The sequence below is a fragment of the Bombyx mori genome, chromosome 16, assembly GCF_030269925.1.
Source record: "Bombyx mori chromosome 16, ASM3026992v2".
NCBI classification, from domain to species: Eukaryota; Metazoa; Arthropoda; class Insecta; order Lepidoptera; family Bombycidae; genus Bombyx; species Bombyx mori.
This window is the reverse complement of record NC_085122.1, coordinates 141,040-159,410: the sequence shown is the minus strand read 5'-3', so window position 1 is coordinate 159,410 and position 18,371 is coordinate 141,040. Positions and strand designations below refer to the sequence as shown.

The 18,371-nt window shown below is 49.6% G+C and overlaps 1 protein-coding gene across 3 annotated transcripts in view; it reads left to right on the top strand.

The window, feature by feature from the left end:
* LOC101744804 (uncharacterized) overlaps nt 1-17,642 on the top strand; it is a 41,289-nt gene extending 23,647 nt beyond the window's left edge. For 2 of the 3 annotated variants that reach the window (XM_038016518.2, XM_038016521.2), the window contains one exon: nt 15,934-17,642. In XM_038016518.2, the coding sequence (XP_037872446.1) occupies nt 15,934-17,571 (1,638 nt within the window). In that variant the 3' untranslated portion in view covers nt 17,572-17,642. Of the gene's footprint in view, nt 1-15,263; nt 15,529-15,933 lie in introns of those variants that run through there. The other variant, XM_038016523.2, reaches the window with a different exon arrangement.
* Nucleotides 17,643-18,371: the final 729 nt, after the last annotated feature.

Genomic DNA, 18,371 nt, shown 5'->3' with positions numbered 1-18,371 from the left:
GAGGGAGTCTCCATACCGACACCGACAACCTACTACTGGTGGGTGCTCAGGTGTGCTCAAGCTTGATAATATAAGGTAGCTTACTGTTGATGCATGAACATCGTGTAACTATAATAGCAGAAAGCACCCGGAACTCGCAAAAATAATAATATTGGCATACAAATTGTAAAGAGTGAAGTCGTAACGGACAAGGCCCCTGGCTCGGCGCGGCGCGCGGTGCCACTGTCCGGGGTTCCCGTACCGCGCGCATCCACAGTCAAGTGTAATGAATGTCGCAACTACTGGTACCTAACACCACGCTGCCAGCTTGGGGAATGGAGCACGCCTACAGAGAGCACTGCTATTATTTATTTATCGTGATTGACATTGTCGTGATTCCTCAAAACCCTTTTATAAGACAGTACTTCTACAACACAATAACGAAATTTTTATTCTAAAGTTATTTAGAAAATTACGTTATGCACTACACACACACAGTATACACACAATATATGGAAATAACTGAAAATGAACTGCTTATTTATACGTATAATAGTAGGCAGAGTTGAGCAATTTATTCAGAATAATTACCTACTCTCCTTTTTGTACTTGCTTCTAGTCTCATACAACACAGACCCGTAGACTCGTGGGACTTATCTACCGCGTTATAGGGGGGCCGCCACCTGCGTTATTATGTATATACGTAGTGTACCAATGTAATGAGCTCGCTGATCAGATGATGTGGTTGTAAGTCATTTATAGTGAGGCTTAAAAATACAAACCACGAATAAACCGTTAACGTATTGAAACTAGAAACTATATATATATAGGTAAGTCGTCGTAATTCAACAGGAATTAGTTGTGGGATAATAAGATCACTATCGTATTAGGTACTAATGAATTGCCACGAGTAACTAAATATACTAGTTATTTTTATAAAGATCAGTTATTCGATACAAGACCGAGGAGAGAGGGCGGAGAGGGGGCCGCGTCGCACCCGCGCTGCCTTCAGCTTGCCGTGACACTTTCAGATGCACAGAGCGGCTTGGGTTGGAGAACGTTTTTATGTGAATGTAATAAGCTATTCAACAGATGTGCGATGCGTGGGCTCGCATTAGAGGCGTGTATGTGCGTGTGTGCAACCTACACGTTGTGTTAGTTTCCAGGGTCTCAGGGTAGGTGGAAGCAGCAACAGGTTCCAATAACAGTACCGCGTGTCGCACTCCTGACGCTGCGCCACGTGCCCGGAGTGGCCGGGGCATGCATCGCGATAAGCATCGTCGCGATAACGAACATTATCATGCTCAAGGATATAGATTATTTCATTGACAGACATCATAAAAATATAAAAAACCAATTTTCTAGTTTTAGGTGATAATCAATTTAATAAGAACAATAACTGAGAAGCAAACACGCACGGTCATCCGGTCCCGATTTAGGATTCTCTGTGTTGTCGGTTCGAAAGCGCGTCCCCTAGTGGATGCGAGCCGCAACTACTCGCCAACCATCCGCTCAGTTCGGGCGGTGCGCTTTAGCAGAGTCGAGGGCTCATCGCTCGAGTAGAATCGAAGCACATTCGTTGTCTAACTTAGGAAGAGTGAAGACGTGTCGGAACTATCATCGTTTCATACTGCGCAATCTCTTTGCTCGACTACCCACCATACTCCCACTATGTCAATAAATAATGAAGATATCGGCCCATTCTGCGGCATAAAGACAATACACACTCAGACAAAGAGCAAACAAACCTGTTCATCACATAATGTTTGCCTGATGTGGAAATCGAACCCACAACCCTTGACGCAGCAGTGAGGGGCGACAACTCGTACAGCACAGAGTCAGGAGTCAATCATACTCGATCGAGAATAGTTTTTTTTTTTTTTTTTTTTTTTTTATGATTGAAAGTTTACTGGTGGCCCGAAGGCCTTTCCAGTTTCACCAGGACAGGTGGGCGAGCAAAGGCTCAGCCAAGAGGGGTGGGATTTGCTAACAACTGCCCGAGCGCCTCCGAAGGAGACCTAACAACTCAAGAGCAATTGTTTCGCGAATGAATCTACTACCGGATCGGAATCGCGACCCGCTGAGAAGATCCGGCGAGAAACTCAGCGGGCTGATGCATGGGTTAGGTTGCACGTCGACCTCTTTGTCGAGTTCGACGAGTACGGTTACCGGGGTCCCTAAGCCTGCCCCTAGTATTAGAGCTGAAGGCATCTAATGCAAAGGTTATTGGATCTGATGGATCCGTAAGGACGTGTCTAGGGCGTCGACGGTGACTGGCTCCTGCATGATCAGGATTCGGGGAGTAGTCAGCGGCGGCAACGATAAGGCGATTATCATGACGCATAGCCTTATCGAAGTATCGTTCCGACGCTGACTTCATGTATTTCCGAATTGATTCGAGGCCCAGGTCGTCGTGTAGGTCAACGTTCCTCACGAACCACGGAGCCCCGACAGCTAACCTGCAAAAGCGGGATTGTAGGGATTGGAGGGTGTCTATGTGTGTGCGGGCCGCGTGAGCGAACACCACACTCGCGTAAGTCATGACGGGCCTTATGCAAGTTTTGTAAAGTGTCACCTTGTTCCGAAGGGACATTTTACTCCGCTTACAGATCATGGGGTAGAGTCTACCGAGAATAAACGCGGCACGGTCACGGACTGATTTTATATGCGGGCGGAATGTCATCGATGCATCCAGGGTAACGCCCAGGTACTTGACCTTCCTGGCCCAGGGTATGGGTTGTCTAAAGAGAGTAATCGGGGGTGTGAGATTCCTCCTCCTAATCCGGGAGGAAATCCGTGTGGAGCTTCCCCTCTGAAATAGCACCGCAGTACTTTTCGCTGGGTTGATGTCTATGCGCCATTTTCGGAACCACTGTCCTAGGGCTAGGGCTGCGCTCTGAAGCTTCTTCGCGATTAGGGACTTATTTCTACTAGAATAGTAAACAGTCGTGTCGTCGGCGAATAAAGCTAAATGGGTCGGCGGCGATCGGGGGATATCGTTGACGAATAAGCTAAATAGGAGGGGTGAGAGGACAGAGCCTTGCGGGACTCCAGCTGTGAGAGGTCGTGGGGAGGAGCGGGTTCCCTCGACTCGATATCGAAAAGAGCGGTTCGACAAGAAGTCCCGTATGATGAGCACGAGACTATCCGGCACGCCCATGTTGAATAGTTTGAAAATCAAACCATTGTGCCAGACTTTGTCGAACGCTTTTGCGACGTCGAAGAAGAGAGCTCCCGTGTATAACGGTTTTGGTCGATTAAGCCCCACAAGAATGTGCTCCGTGAGGCGGTGCACCTGTTGAACGCATGAGTGATTTGTACGGAATCCGAATTGTTCATCGATAAGAATGCCCTTGGATGAGACGAAGTCTCTGAGGCGTTTGTAGAGCAGACGCTCATACAGTTTGCCTAGAGACATGAGGAGGCTAATCGGGCGGTAGCTCGTCGGATGATTTTTTGGTTTACCGGGTTTATGTATGCCGATAACGTCCGCTTCTTTCCACACCGCGGGAAAGATACAGTTCGCCATAGCGGCATTGAAAATAGATGCCAACATCACGATGAGTTGGACGGGTAGAAGTTTAATAACGCGGTTGGATATACCGTCGGAACCGGGAGCCTTGCGAGGACGTAGGTCTTTGATGTATAGACAAGTATGTACTTTCATTTATGTTGAATAAAACTTTTTTGATTTGATTTGATTTGATTTGATCAAGTCTTTAACTTCCATCGGGGTGACGGGTGGTAACGCATCAGAGGGTGGCAAGGAGGCTCTGCGTTCTACCTCACTGTCTACTAATTCTACATGAACAGGGTCCACGGATTGAGTGCTGGGCGTGCACTGGGTTTGCAATGTATCGGCCAGCAGCTCTGCTTTTTCGTCATCATCGAACGCCGCGAGTCGGCCTGAGGGGCCTACGAGGGGGGGCATAGTTACTACCGTATCCGATTTGAGAGTACGAGCTAAGCGGTAGTAAGACCTTTGAGAGGGCGCGAGTCCTTCTAAGAAATCAGACCATCTGGCATCTCGGACTTCGGTGATGCGAGACTTTACGTCACGTTGTAGGGCACGCATTCGAATACGATTTTCCGCGGTAGGATACCTATCGTACGCACGGATCGAGGCGTTCTTAGCTCTAAGGAGTTCCCTAATATCGTCGGGCAATTTGAAGCGGTGAAGGAAGTCCTCCGCTACAACTTGCTTCGATGACCTATCTAATGTCGAGGTGATGTGTGACGTTACGATGTCTATGGCTTCAGCGGTATCCTGAGGAGACGGGATAGAGTCCGGACTAAACGGAAGCGATGGTGGATCAGATTCAGCCAGGCTGATGCCCAGCGTGTGCCAATCCACCACAGTCCTCGTGACGGGAACGGAATCGGGAGCGCGACCGAGCTTCATAACGACGGGACGGTGGTCTGAATCTAACTCTGAAACTACTTCGATCGAGTGTAAGCGCAGAGTTACGTTTTTTAATAACGCTATGTCGAGTATATCCGGGCGATGCGCGATATTTAGCGGGTAGTGAGTCGGGGTTAGCGGAGCGACGATATCGAAGGCGAGATCATCGACTAACGCGTCAAGCCGCCTGCCATTCGGGGTTGTGGTGTGTGAGTTCCACCTGATGTGTTTACAATTTAGGTCGCCCGCCAGAATGGCAGAGCTCCCCATACCGAGCAGCGCCTCGATATCACTGCTTAGAACGATCTTATCCGGTGGAAGATAAACGGACGCGATAACGATCGGCGCGTGTCCCGTCAGTGAGATTCGGCACACTGATGCTTCGATATTAGCGAGCGCGGGAGGATCGAGCGGGACGCAATGCAGGGCTCTTCTATAGTAAATGACGGTACCACCACCACGGGCAGAGAGCCTGTCGTTCCTGACCATGTTATAGTTCGCGATTTTAGGGTCACGGCGCGCGGGCTTAAGTAGGGTCTCCTGCACTAAAAAGATATCAATTTGGTGGTCACGCAAAAAGTCAGAAACCTGATCACGTTGATTTGCGAGACCGTAAGCGTTAAAAAATCCTATCGTTACGGATAGGGGCTTTATTCTACTTATATACGCCATTGATTACCGGCGGAGTGAGGGGAGGACGTACGTATTTAATGACGCGTATACGTCGGCGTATTCCTGCACAACGGCGATAAAGTGTTGTGCAGTGGAGGCAGCGCGAATGGCGTCGCCCAAAGCGTTAACGCGCTCAAAGTTGATCGACTGAAAGAAGTCGATCGCTAAAGCGAGATTGTCGGACGCGGTCGGAGGGCAAGTCGCGGGAGAGGGACGAGTCGCGGGGGCGGGACGAATCGCGGAGGGGGGAGTTGTAGCCGTGTTCGTGTACGGCAGCGGTTTTGCCCAGGCCGAGACACTGGGCACCGCCGCCGGAACGAACGCTGGCTTAGCCTGCGACGCAGAGGGTGCCGAGGCTTTGATGTCTGGGCCGGAAGCTCGGAGGCGGTTTTGGCGGGCGACGCGGCGATTTATTTTAGGGGCTCGGGGGCAACCACGGTAATTCGCGGGGTGACCCTGTGTTCGACACAGGACGCAGCTAGGCGGTTCCGTCGCGGTTTTTTGGTCGCGAGCGCAGAGGGCCGTGGCGTGATCGCCCAAACACTTAACACATCGGGGGCGCGCGTGACAGTTACGGGAAGAGTGCCCGTACAATTGACAGTTATGGCACTGGCTAGGAGTGCCTTTTTTATGGGGGGCTTCGACAGCGATACCAGAGAGCCTACAGACGGTCTGTGTGTTAAAGATTTTCTTACCCTCGGGGGTAGGCTGGAGAGCGACTAGAACCATATTATATGGCTCCCTACCGCGACCGGTGTGCATACGGTGCACAGAATTCACTGGTAGGCTTTGTTCTAACAGGTCGGCTTTTACGAGCTCTACATCTAACTCTTTAGGGATTCCGCGTATTACAACGCGGAGTTCGCGCTCCTCCTGGAGCGTATACGTATGGAAACTTATACGCTCCTTACGGAGGTAAGAAGAGAGGGCCCTATGGTCGTCGGGTGTTTGAACCTTAATTTGAATGCCGTTCGCGAGGTTACGGGCATTCGTGAAATTTATATTTTTGGCCTTAAGGGCCAGGCAAACTCGATCCCAAGCTGCCTTCTCCTGAAGGATAACCGGGGGAGGGGTCTGGGTTTTATTTTGTGCCACCGGACGCGGCGACGGAGTGGCACGGGCTGGGGGCGCAACGGGAGTCTGAGGGCGGGGGCGCGACGCGTTCACGGCTTTGCTAATTTTAGCGGCCGCGGGAGCTCGAGACTCCGCGGCACGCTTCTTACCCTTCTGTACCAGGGTGAATCCATCCGTCGATGAGGCGGGGGCGAGGTCGACCTCCATGTCCGAGTCAGAGTCGGAGCACGAGGAGGCGGGTGCAGGCGACCTACGAGCAAGTGTAGGTGTTTTAGAGGGCGCGACGGAGGCCGCGGATGATCGCTCAGCTGAAACGATGGTCACGGCGGACGACGCAGCAGCTTTTCTCGCCAGTATAGGCGACACGGGAGCGGCAGGCACGACAGAGGCTGCGGTGCTCAATGCAGAAGCTCTGCACGCAGGTACAGGCGACGCAGGAGCAGCGAGCGCGGCGGAGTCCTCGAGAGGGCTCGCAGTGTGATTGGCCTTGAAGGCCAAAAACTCCGAGGCGAGCTGTGGGTGGCGAAGTCGGAGGAATTCCGCGAATACAGCGTCCATGATCGCTGAGTACCCAGGTGGGGCGGCCCCGGGTCTTGAAAACACTCGCCTTGCGGCGAGGCCCCAACTTCTCGGACCTGAGCGGTTCTATTGAACACAGGTGGCAATGCGGCGCGATTACTACAGGACAAAGAAAAAGCACAACAAAACAGAAATTACGAAAAGAAACAAAACAAATAAATACTTGCAGGAAACCACTTTGTCGGCAGATGTACCACGAACACAGAAACAACAAAAGGAAACAAAACAAATAAAAACTTCCAGAAAGAGCACTTAGTCGGCAGATGTACCACAAACACAGGCCGCGCGAACAATGGCCGGGCGAACAAAGACCGGGCGATCGAGTGGACGATGAGCACGTCCGCACGTGACGGGTGCCTCTATCGGAATGATCGAGAATAGTATGACAAACAATGAAGTATGGGGGTAGAGGCAAGACGCGCTCAGCTCGGACACTCGAGACCACAAAAAGGATTTGTTATCAGTGGTGCTCGCGAGATCATTGGTAGTGGCACCAAGCCAGCAAACCATTCGCTGGGGGGTTGGCCACTGCGAGGAGGGCGCTCGCTGTCCCGGCGCGCGTAGGGAGCTCCGGCTCACGCACACACACGCACAACAACGTATCGCGAAGGAGTCACCGAACGAGTCTAAACTTCGCGTCTTTCGTTTTCTCTCCGAATACGGCTCGTCATTTATATGAACATCTCCAAGAAACAGGAATCAATACGAGTATAAAGCAGGTTTTGATCGATTTCTTCTTATTCAGTAGTTTATTTCTGCAACCTTTCTTAAAGATTACCGCTGCTACAAACAAGCTCCATGCTATAAAACCTCGCGCCTCCCGACGCGCGCGTTACACGAGCGAGGAACGAATCATTTAACACGTTGAAAGCTACGACGCCACGACCGACGGACACAACTATCGACGGCACACTCCTCTCGGGCCGCACCAATATATCAAGAATCGTCCAAATCGTTGAGGCGTTTTTTTTGCAAATATTGTCAAGGAATAACTCAAAAACTAAGGTCGACTTGCGGAAACAATGACTATTCAATATTTTCCGAGAGACGTTAATGGAAGACGCGCGGTGTCCGTCGCGTCCCCCGGAACTGTGCCAGCGGTCAGAGGGTGTCTACTGTCTGGCCGGCCCGGCTGGTCCGGCTGGCGTTCAACGTGTTCAATCTACGTTAACGTTTACAATGATCCCACGTTTTGCTTTCATATTTATTTTATGATTTTTTACCAAAAATCGTGTAATGAAATGCTCGTCGGCGTCCAAGAGTCAGACCGACTTTAGTAATACAGCACGTGCGTCTGCTGAACACAGATGAGTATATCCTATTAGACTGTGTAATGATATACAGTAGCTGACGACATTCACGCCACAGTGAACGAGCAACGTGACTTTCACTCGTCCCTGAGAGCTGCGCGCGGGAGTTCGCCAGTAGAGCCGAGACAGGGGCTCCACCGACACGAGTGTGAGTACTGTGAGCACTATGATTACAGTGGCGAAACATTTGCACTTAGCGATGCTGGTTAATTGAGCCTTTTACTCGACTAATCCGTAGCGCTTGCGCAAGTGGCGTGCGGCGTGCAGACGAGCCTCGCTGTTACCTTCACTTCACTTCATCTCTTATCTGCTCTTTGCAGTACTTACTCGTGTACACATTTAGGCCGGACGGTACGTGGCATAAATGGATCGTGGAACCTGTGTGGAAACGTAGGTACTGTGTTCTGCTCCGTCGGCGGGCGGCCCGATGTAACACGAGAAGGAATCGTCTCAATCCCTCTGAGCACTTCTCACGGAGCATAGCGCACGAGGCTCAGAGAGAACAGAACTCTCTGTGGATGTGCGATATAGTATTTACTAACGACCAAACACGCACGCACATACACGCACTCGTAGCTCCGTCGGTGATTCAATATCCGCGTCGTGATGAAGATTCACGACTACATAATATGAAAGAGGTGTCGGTCAGCCGGCACGTCCCCGACTCCCGACCCTCGACCCGCGCCCCACCCCGCACCGCCCGTTGCAGTGCAAGTAATTATAAATAATAATATAATAACTTGAAGGTCGTCACTCGTCAGAACAAGTTTAGTTCTCGGTGAACCAACGACAGCGCCCGCCGCCTCATCGCTCTAGCACGTCACTGGTGACGTCACCACAGCCTGACGTCGGCTGACCAATTAACTGGAAGGTATCAGTCAACAAATAGTGCATTGTTGTGTTTGTCAGTGGAGCGACACGGATTCAGCGCGAGACGATACGCGTACTAGTCCACCGCGATAACTAACTTTATGAATTTGTATTTCGATTAATATTCGTTAATTTGAAATTGCAAACATCGGCCGGTCCTTGACCACTCTTGACAACTCTTGACAACTGGTCAAGAGTCGGAGGATATTTTTAAACAAAACCTAAGCACCGTGACCACGACAGCTAAAGTGCTTGAAACATCGGAAATAATATTTGATATGTGAGAGACATAAAAAGTGAGAGATGAAACCGTTACATTACTTGTACTCGTACTGTATAGACTCAAACTCAGAAGTTGGCAAGATCCTCGGAGTCTGCAGGAACGCATTATTACGTTTCTGTTATGACATTGGCTTTAAGGCCATTTGCCAAACTCAATGTTATGCAATCATTAATGAACATTCATTCTTAAACTTTCTTTCCTTTGATAGTATTTAGTAATGTTTCTGGCCAGTCGCAGGGTAACAACAACAGTAGAAATGAAACCGTTATTTTGCGTTCTAAATAATATTTAAACGTTAAATGTGTCCATGAGCGGACATGAGCGTACATAACAACTGTTAATTTGTTTTAAATTAATTTGAAATAAGCAAAAAGTTGTATCACGAACACGATTCACGACTGCGGAACTCGAGCCGCGATCTAACATCTCAAGCTGTAGAGAGATCGGCGCGGCGGCGCGGCGGCGTCCCGCCACAGCGACGCGAACTCAGTCAATCTAGTAATTAATTAGAATATGAGTAACTATAAATATTTCTCAGAACTAAATGGTAGATTCGTTTTTATAATTCGTAAATATGATTGCACATTAAAGTGTAAGTGTGGTGTCGCCTGGAAGGTGCGACCTCTCAGTGCTTTTTTTATGCTTAGGTGGGTGAATGAGCTCAAGGCCAACCTTGTGTTGAGTGGTCACCGGAGCCCGTAGACATCTTCGACGTAAATGCCGCCACCTACCTTGAGATATGAGTTTGTATATCGCTAGCTTTTTGGAGTGGATCTCTAGGATTTTATCTTATCCTTTAGGCCACGACAACTTCTAAAGTCCTGTTGCAGCAATGGAGAAGCGTTTATCGTATTGGACCTTATTGAGCGCAGGAGCAGCTCTAACACACGCAACACGATGCTGTATTCAATGAGGAGGTGCACAAGCGTAAGTTCAGCAGAGACGGACACATCCTATACTAATTGAAAGGATTTCAATACAAACGAACCGATCCTGGACCGATACAGTACTGATACGGCTGTACTTAAGGAACCAAAACTTGGTGTTGTGTCTGACGTCGGCCGTCCTCGACGCGAGTGAGTCACCGCGACGGTCGCCCGACCCGCAGCGACGTCACACTCGACAAAGATTCCTTGTAAAGTGACTGCTTCATTGCTGTCTTATTGTCATCATATTGATGAATAATTTCTGAATTTCAAAGAATTGAAGAATTGATTACAACGACGCAGGAGGGCTTGACGACTCTAACTCACTCGGATATAATACTTGTATAGTAAACGTATTATGTTACAGATTCGAATGTGACGAGATCAGTAAGAGTTTCATTAATCGAGTCGGTACTGGTTTGATTAATACGAGTATAAGCAAACGGATCGTTCGTAACATCTGATGTAAGCACGCTGTGGTTACTTGATTCTTGTTGCTTTTGCTAGTCCTCGAGTGAGGTCCTCGATAAGAGTCCTCGGCGATGAGCATTTAGCACTTTAGCTGTGCCTTTGACATTGCCAATGACCATTTCAGAACACGTGGGCCGTATGCACATCTGCCATCGAAAGCAATAGATAAACTTAAAATATTAGCCAGTAAAGTTCACCACTGAGTCATACAACCGTATTAGCTCTGACGATGGTCATACCGTAATATCATAGTATGACCTCATGGAAGTATTCTCAAGCTAAGCAATTCTCTTCATGAAGTCGTCGTGGCCTAAAGGATAAGACGTCCGGTGAATTCGTAGCGATGCAACGGTGTTCGAATCCCGCAGGCGGGTACCAATTTTTCTAATGAAATACTTACTTAACAATTGTTCACGATTGACTTCCACGGGGAAGGAATAACATCGTGTAATAAAAATGTAAACCCGCAAAATTATAATTTGCGTAATTACTGGTGGTAGGACCTCTTGTAAGTCCGCACGGGTAGGTACCACCGCCCCGCCTATTTCTGCCGTGAAGCAGTAATGCGTTTCGGTTTGAAGGGTGGGGCAGCCGTTGTAACTATACTACTATAGACCTTAGAACTTCTATCTCAAGGTGTGTGGCGCATTTACGCTGTAGATGTCTATGGGTTCCAGTAACCACTTAACACCGGGTGGGCTGTGAGCTCGTCTACACATCTAGGCAAAAAAAGAAAAGCTATTCATAATATATATATATATATTACGAGTATATTATTGCAATATAAATAGTTGACTAACATACATAGGTACACGCAGACGTGCAGTCTTCGCTTGGAGACGATCCTTTGAGCTATGTCGGTTACCATGGTTTTCCGGCGAATCTCCACGTTCCTGATTTGATCTCTAGGAAATTGAAGATGATATTTTATTATAATATATTTTTGGCACGTTATCTGTTCGTACTGTTGTGTGGGAACTGTGTACACTCCGCGGCTACCGTGCGGCGGGGCGGGGCGGGGCGGGGCGGGGGGCGCGGCGGTCCCGGCCGAGTCGGAACAGCGCGCCCCTGCCTGCACTAGAAACTGCAATAAAATGTTGTAAAGAAACTGCTGAGTGCAAGTAGTTTGGGAGCTTTAACGACAACGGGAAGGTCTTCCACCGGGCGCGCGCGGGCCGAAAGTTGTTGTTCGGAACTTGCAGTTGCAAGTTTGTCTTGAAAATGTCGTAAGCGAAATTCAGGCACAATGGTATTATTAGTGTGTACATTTTTAAAGTTGTTTCTGGTCATGTGAATTTGTCCAGGGACCACAGGTAACGCAGAGTTAGCTGACGCGGCTTGTAATAGTCACGTTATCATCATACAGTGCATCCATTGGGCGTTTAGCTCGCTCCTTGTGCGCCCCCTGCACAGCGGCCGCGCGCCGGACGCGGGTGCCGTCGCCGCGTCGGCTGCCTGTCCACGTCTGAGTTTGTGCTGCTTCACTCTAAACCAATATTATTCGCGCGTAAGCAGCTGTGAGCGGTGTTGTTAGACTCGTCTCCTGGAATGGAACTATCTAAATGAGTTGAATATCAAAGTCGGTGTGGCCGCCAGTATCCGTAGCTCTTTAACGGAATGCGTCGGGTTGCCGCGGCCGCTGCGTACCCCGACCAACGCTTCAGTGAAGCAAACCAGCAACTCAAGGTCGAGTCCTACGTCACACACATGCTGCCTGCCAAATTATACTTTTCATAACTTGTATAATTGCGCTCTGTTGTAAGTTTGTGTTTGCGAGAAAAGTGTCATTCATTGTGTTGCGACATGCGACAGGGCGGGCGCCTCTCAGTGGCGCCAGTGTGCTCTGTACTTACTGTACTTACCGCGTCTAGATCGACGTCAGCTGTTGTCACGTGACTTCGTCACACTTACGACCGAGTGGTGGCTCGCTAGAGTGAGCACGGGCACGGGCACGGGCATTTAAATGAATCACGAGCCAACACGTCTTCACGAGCGACTTCTGTGCTGAATTGTTTGTTGCACGTGTACTGTGCTCAGTGCCACACAAGGCCATCCTTGACTCGAGTCGCGCGTCCTCGGTGTGTAGCTACAGGAGCAGCCGTCTCCTCCTCGACGCATCCTCTGCCCTCGCGAATACTTTCAGCAAATTAATGCTATAAATAGATATACATATGTACATAATGACGTGCATGTGTAGTTAGGAATCGCTTCTGTTCGAAAACTTAGAGCCAACAATCAGCCGGCCCCCCGCGTGCTAATAGTTTAAATGAACACAACATTTATTAGCTCGGGATGTTATTCCATCTGTCGTTCTTACATGATAAAAAGCATATGTGAGCGTCGTCGGGCGCGGCGTCGGGTCGTCGCTTCGTTTCATGATACATTGACAAAACGGACAAGTAATGAACCGTCATTGTTGTGACTTAAAATGTAGATACGTATTCTTTTTTTTATTCTGTATTAGAGCTATACCTATTAGGTTAAGTCGGCCATTATATAAACAAACCAAATAAAAATAGAATATTTAAACAGTGAAATATAAAACTTAAACAAAACACTTAAAATAACTATACCGCTCAATTTACATCTTTCGAGAAAGAACAAACTAAAAAACTCATAAGTCTATATCACTATAATCACATTTCAAACCTGATACAAAAATATTATGCAAAAAAAAGAACAATTCATACCTAGAGTGACCCGTATCTTGCAACAGTTCTGCTCTGGACACATTCCATCAGGCGGTGGTAGAGATCCTCTTTGACATTGTGGCACGTGGCACAGTTGGGACTGTCTTGTATTCGCATTAGAAACCTAAATGCACCCAAGGGAACATGTCCAGAACGAATCCTCATACAGAGGATCAGCTCAGTGCGTCAGCAGTCTCGTTGCCGCGGATCCCCACATGCGAAGGAACCCATTGTATCCTGACTTGAACATCATTATCTATTAAACACCAAATACATTTTATAATGGAGCAAGACAGCCTCCTGTCTCCCAAAAGTGCCCTTTCCACAGCTTAACAAATGATGCAAAGAAGACGCCGAATTTTCTATATCCGCATGATTCCGCGTAAGAGATTGACTTCAATATTGCAAGCAACTCCAGTCCCATAAGTATATTTATTATCAATCCTGAACTTAGCATTCAATGATTTACTGTGATGAAAAAAGAAGCAACCCGCATTTACTCTATCCTTTGAGGCGTCTGTGTATATTTGAACAAAATCATGAAATTTATTTTCTATAATTGATGCAAACGTATTATTGTAATCATCTTGAATGGTTTGCTTTTTTGAGGTTGTTATTGATTTAATATCTATAGAAATGATATCGTACAAGGGCAGTTTCGTAATAAGATAGACTAACTGATACTGTAGCGGTGTCTGATTTTAGGAAACTTCAAACTCTCTAACTTTTTTATATGTATCAACTACTAAACACTACTGGTTCTTCGCCAATATCGTGCACCATTTAATAAAAAATCATGCAAAACAACTATACGCGAACTTAGATAATCATTTGACCTGGACCAAATCTTCAACATATATTTATGACAAAGATATTGCCTTCTAAAGCCTAATGGCATTATACTTAATTATGATTACATCACATGAATTGGAGTTGTCCGTATGAGTCCTCATTTCATTCCGTATAATAATATTATGGTAGGTGTTGCGAACCGGTGTGCGAGACGTGAGTCCCTGGCGTAGGACCGGTCGTGCACTCGCCCCTCCCTCCCCTCCCCTCGTCCCCCTCGTCCCGGCAGGCGAGCGTGCAGACTGCGACAGGACTGTTGCTAGCTGACAACAACGGTGCGCGTAAAACGCTTTTGTCTTCCGATTTTCAAGATTCGAGAGATAAATATTATAAGGAATCCCAAGCACCGACACACCTACCAGCCACGAGCAGTAGAACAGCACGCTGGCGCAGCCCGGTCTCCGCTGACTTTAACTTGTCGGCGATTACCAATACTCTATTAGCGACTGTTTGAATGTCAAGCTCCAGATTTGAGCGCAGGCTCTTTGATGTCAAATTGCGATGTCCAGATGGTATATTTCTAATTACTGGTTTACATACAAATGGAGGGTGCGCACGTTTAAAAGCAATCAAGCGTGCGTCTTGTCTGGTGCGTGGAGGGAGGGCCCTCCTCGCTGCACGGCGCGCTGCCCGCGAGGTCTCTGCTAGTGATGAGACGCGGGAACAGTAACAGTGCACAATAACACAAACAGCGTGAGTCCTCTGTCCATTATTATAAGTGTGCAAGCACGGAGCATGGCGTGCTCGTGGCCAGAGCAGCTGCAAGAAGCGAGATGCAAGCTCCGTACAACATCCGGACCGCAGGTCTGCCGGGCGACATTGTTCGTTCGGTGGAAGTTCTTTCCTTTGTCCTTTCCCGGCGTGATTTGAACACGCCACCTCTTCATAACGTCGGGATCTACAGTAAATGCTGATGTAAATGTTACTTCGACAAAGCGCCACGACACGATAACCTACTTATCATCGCTGTGGCTGATCACTTCTCGTCCCAGGCGACGGCGTAACGCGAAGCCGTCGTCGCCCGAAACTAGTCTTGTCGGATCTCTGGATCCACTCCACTCTACTCCACCCACACTTGTATAATCAATAACAACTTTAAGACAACCTTCTTTGGAACTAAATACTCTCTGTTGTCATGACTTTTGATGTCAGCGGCTGTCACCGTGACGACAGTGACGACCGTGACGACCGTGACACATTAGCACATCCGTACACGACGCGGTCGCACCAGACTGAACACTGGACGGAACAGTATAGATGTTTAGGAGTAAAGCACAATAATCGACGAGATACAGCATGTCACGCCGGAACCTAAATTCCAAAGTAGTTGATAACCGCAGAACGACGCTCGGTGTAGTGTGTACCGGCCAGGGAGCAGGCGCTCTCAGGGTTGCCGACTCCATGGCGGCTACCAGATAGAGTGGTCAGTTCCCATGCGTGCACCGCCTTGTTGCAGCTTGCACTGTGAGCGCGAGCGGTGCATGGATTTAGTGTTAATAGTTTATTACCAGTGTATATATGTACCAGTAAAATAAAAATTTACAAAATTTACTTCATGATGTGCAGTATTAATTTATTTTTACTTAAATTTAAATAAAATGCCTTAAAGAAACGAATCAGTCATTTCGGAGATTAGCATTGGACAAACAAATATACAGACAATTAGTTTTATTATAGTGAAGTGTCAATAAATATAGGAGCCTTAAAAACCTTAATTCATTTAAGTAGATAGGAGTAGATGTCCTGTGACTGTTGTAGATAGACAAGCAGAAACGAACGATATATGGGTGAGCAGTAAGTGACCAGTCGGTGTGGTTGTGTGTTCCAGGTAATGCGCGGGTGGTGGAGCGGCTGGACGAGGTCGCGGGTGCGGTGGCTGGCGGCGCTGGTGTGCTGGGGCGGGCTGGCGGCGCTCGCCCTGCCGCGCCTGCAGCCGCCGCCGCCCGCGCACCGCGCCCGCCCCGCGCCCCCCTCGCGCCTCCTGCTGCAGTCCGAGCCCGCCGCCTCCACGCCGCCCGCCCCCCTCCACGCCCTGCACGCGCTCCCAGCCACCGACACTCGCGTGCTCACCGAGGAGGAGCTGCGGGCCGACGCCGAGCGGCGCCTGCCCTCGCTGCCTCTGGCGTACTGGCACAGGCACAAGGACGACAAGAACAAGTACTACAAGAAGAAGGAGTGCGCGCCCTTCCCCTCCATCTACGACCTCGAGTTCCACAACACCTACTGGCAGACGATGCACTCGAGCGAGGGCGCGTTCCACCTGTACGGCGCGTACATGGACCGGCGCAACACGTCGCGCATCGGGCCCGCCGTGCGCGTGCTCGCCGTGCACGACCGCATCAAGCCCACCATCGCCACGCACTGCCAGCTCTGGTTCGAGGAGCGCGACCAGCCCGTGGTCGTGCGCAACCTCGAGTACAAGTACGTGTGGAACAGCAAGTGGGGTAACTACCGCGACCGCGTGCTGCAGCCGTACCTGCTGGCCTGCGTGCTGCCGGCCGAGGTGCGGGACCTGGTGCCCGCCTCCGTGTCGCTCGTGGAGAACCCCTGCGACCGCGCGACTAACAACCTGCGCGTCCACTACGACGCGCCGCCGACGGGGGGGCGCAAGGAGTTCGCGGTCTGCGTCAAGGGCCTAGACTTCCTGCACGAGGACCTCTCGGTGCGCCTCGTCGAGTGGATCGAGCTCGTGCGCTTGCTCGGGGCCGACAAGATCTTTTTCTATGAGCTTCAGGTCCATCCGAATATCACAAAAGTTCTCGACTACTATGCGAACCTCGGCGCAGTCACGGTGACGCCGATCACTCTGCCCGGAGGCCAACCGAACCTGCCGGGTCTCCAGCACATGTACCTCAAGAAGAAGACGACCCACAAGCGACAGATGGAGTTGATACCGTACAACGATTGCTTGTATCGGCACATGTACGAGTACCGGTGGCTGGCGCTCCTGGACATCGACGAGGTGATCGTGCCGCTGGAGGACGGCGGCTGGAGCGGGCTCATGCGGCGCGCCCTGCCGCTGTCGGCGCCGGCACCGGGCAAGCCGCCGCGCTCCTCGTACCACGCCTCCAACCTGTACTTCCTGGACTCGCTGCGGCACGAGCACGGCTGGGAGGAGGGCGTGCCGCGCTACATGCACATGCTGCAGCACGTGTACCGCACGCGCAACTTCACCAAGCCTGGCCAGTACGTGAAGGCGTTCCACGAGACGGACCGCGTGCTGGCGCTGCACAACCACTTCCCGCTGGCGTGCCTGGGCGGCGCGTGCTCCTCCTACGCGCTGGAGACCAGGCACGCGCGGCTGCAGCACTACCGCGCGGACTGCGTCACGGCGCTCAGCAAGACCTGCGCCGAGCTGAGAGCGCAGCCCGAGCGGGACACCTCGCTGTGGCGTTGGAAAGACGTGCTGGTGGCGCGTGCGGACGAGGCGCTCACCAAGCTTGGCTTCCTGCCGCCACACCGGTGACCCTCGAAATCCTTCCTCACTCTTATTTTATTAAATTATAGTCATAATAAAAAGTATTTTTTAAATTTCAATGTGTGTTTATCTACCGCCGTCTCTCCCACGCTAAAAAATACAAATAATTGAAATAAAATTCAGAATGAAAAGTTCAGAAAGTTTCACGCATCTTTAAATTTACTCTGCGAATAGATTCGATGCGTACATAAGTACTTATCTCTCTCAAATGGTAAAAATCCAATGATTTAAACCAATTTTTTTTTTAATTAACTATCTATAATAACCCCGGCGCTGGCGACGCGGCGCTGGTGGGCGCTGGTGTTTGCAAAATTACGAATTGATGATTAGGACAGAGGTCCGGCGCGGAGGAGAGTTTACGACACGAAACCAAGAATTTCCACGTCCTTTCTTGGTGACGAATATTGTTCACAGATGTTAAGCGCTCCCGCATCCTGATATCGAGATAATCGTTAACATTATTGATACGTTCCTCCTCGCCGTCTTTCCTATCGATCTGATCTGAAAAGCAGGTTTTTTTTTCGTGCGGAACTCTAACTTTAGAACTTGACATTCTGCAGATGCTATGGGCAGACCACGATCCAAAAGATATTTTTTGAGAGCCCTATCCACTAGGTAAATAATTCCCCATGCACTCCCTCACTCGACGTCAGGGGAGTCGCACGATCAACAATACAACCAAGGCAGAGTATTAAACGATGTCGTGCTGACGATGTCCAAGGGCACAGCCCGCCCCGGCCGACAGCCTCGTCGTCACAGAGAACTGCTCCGCTACTTCCATTTAATGA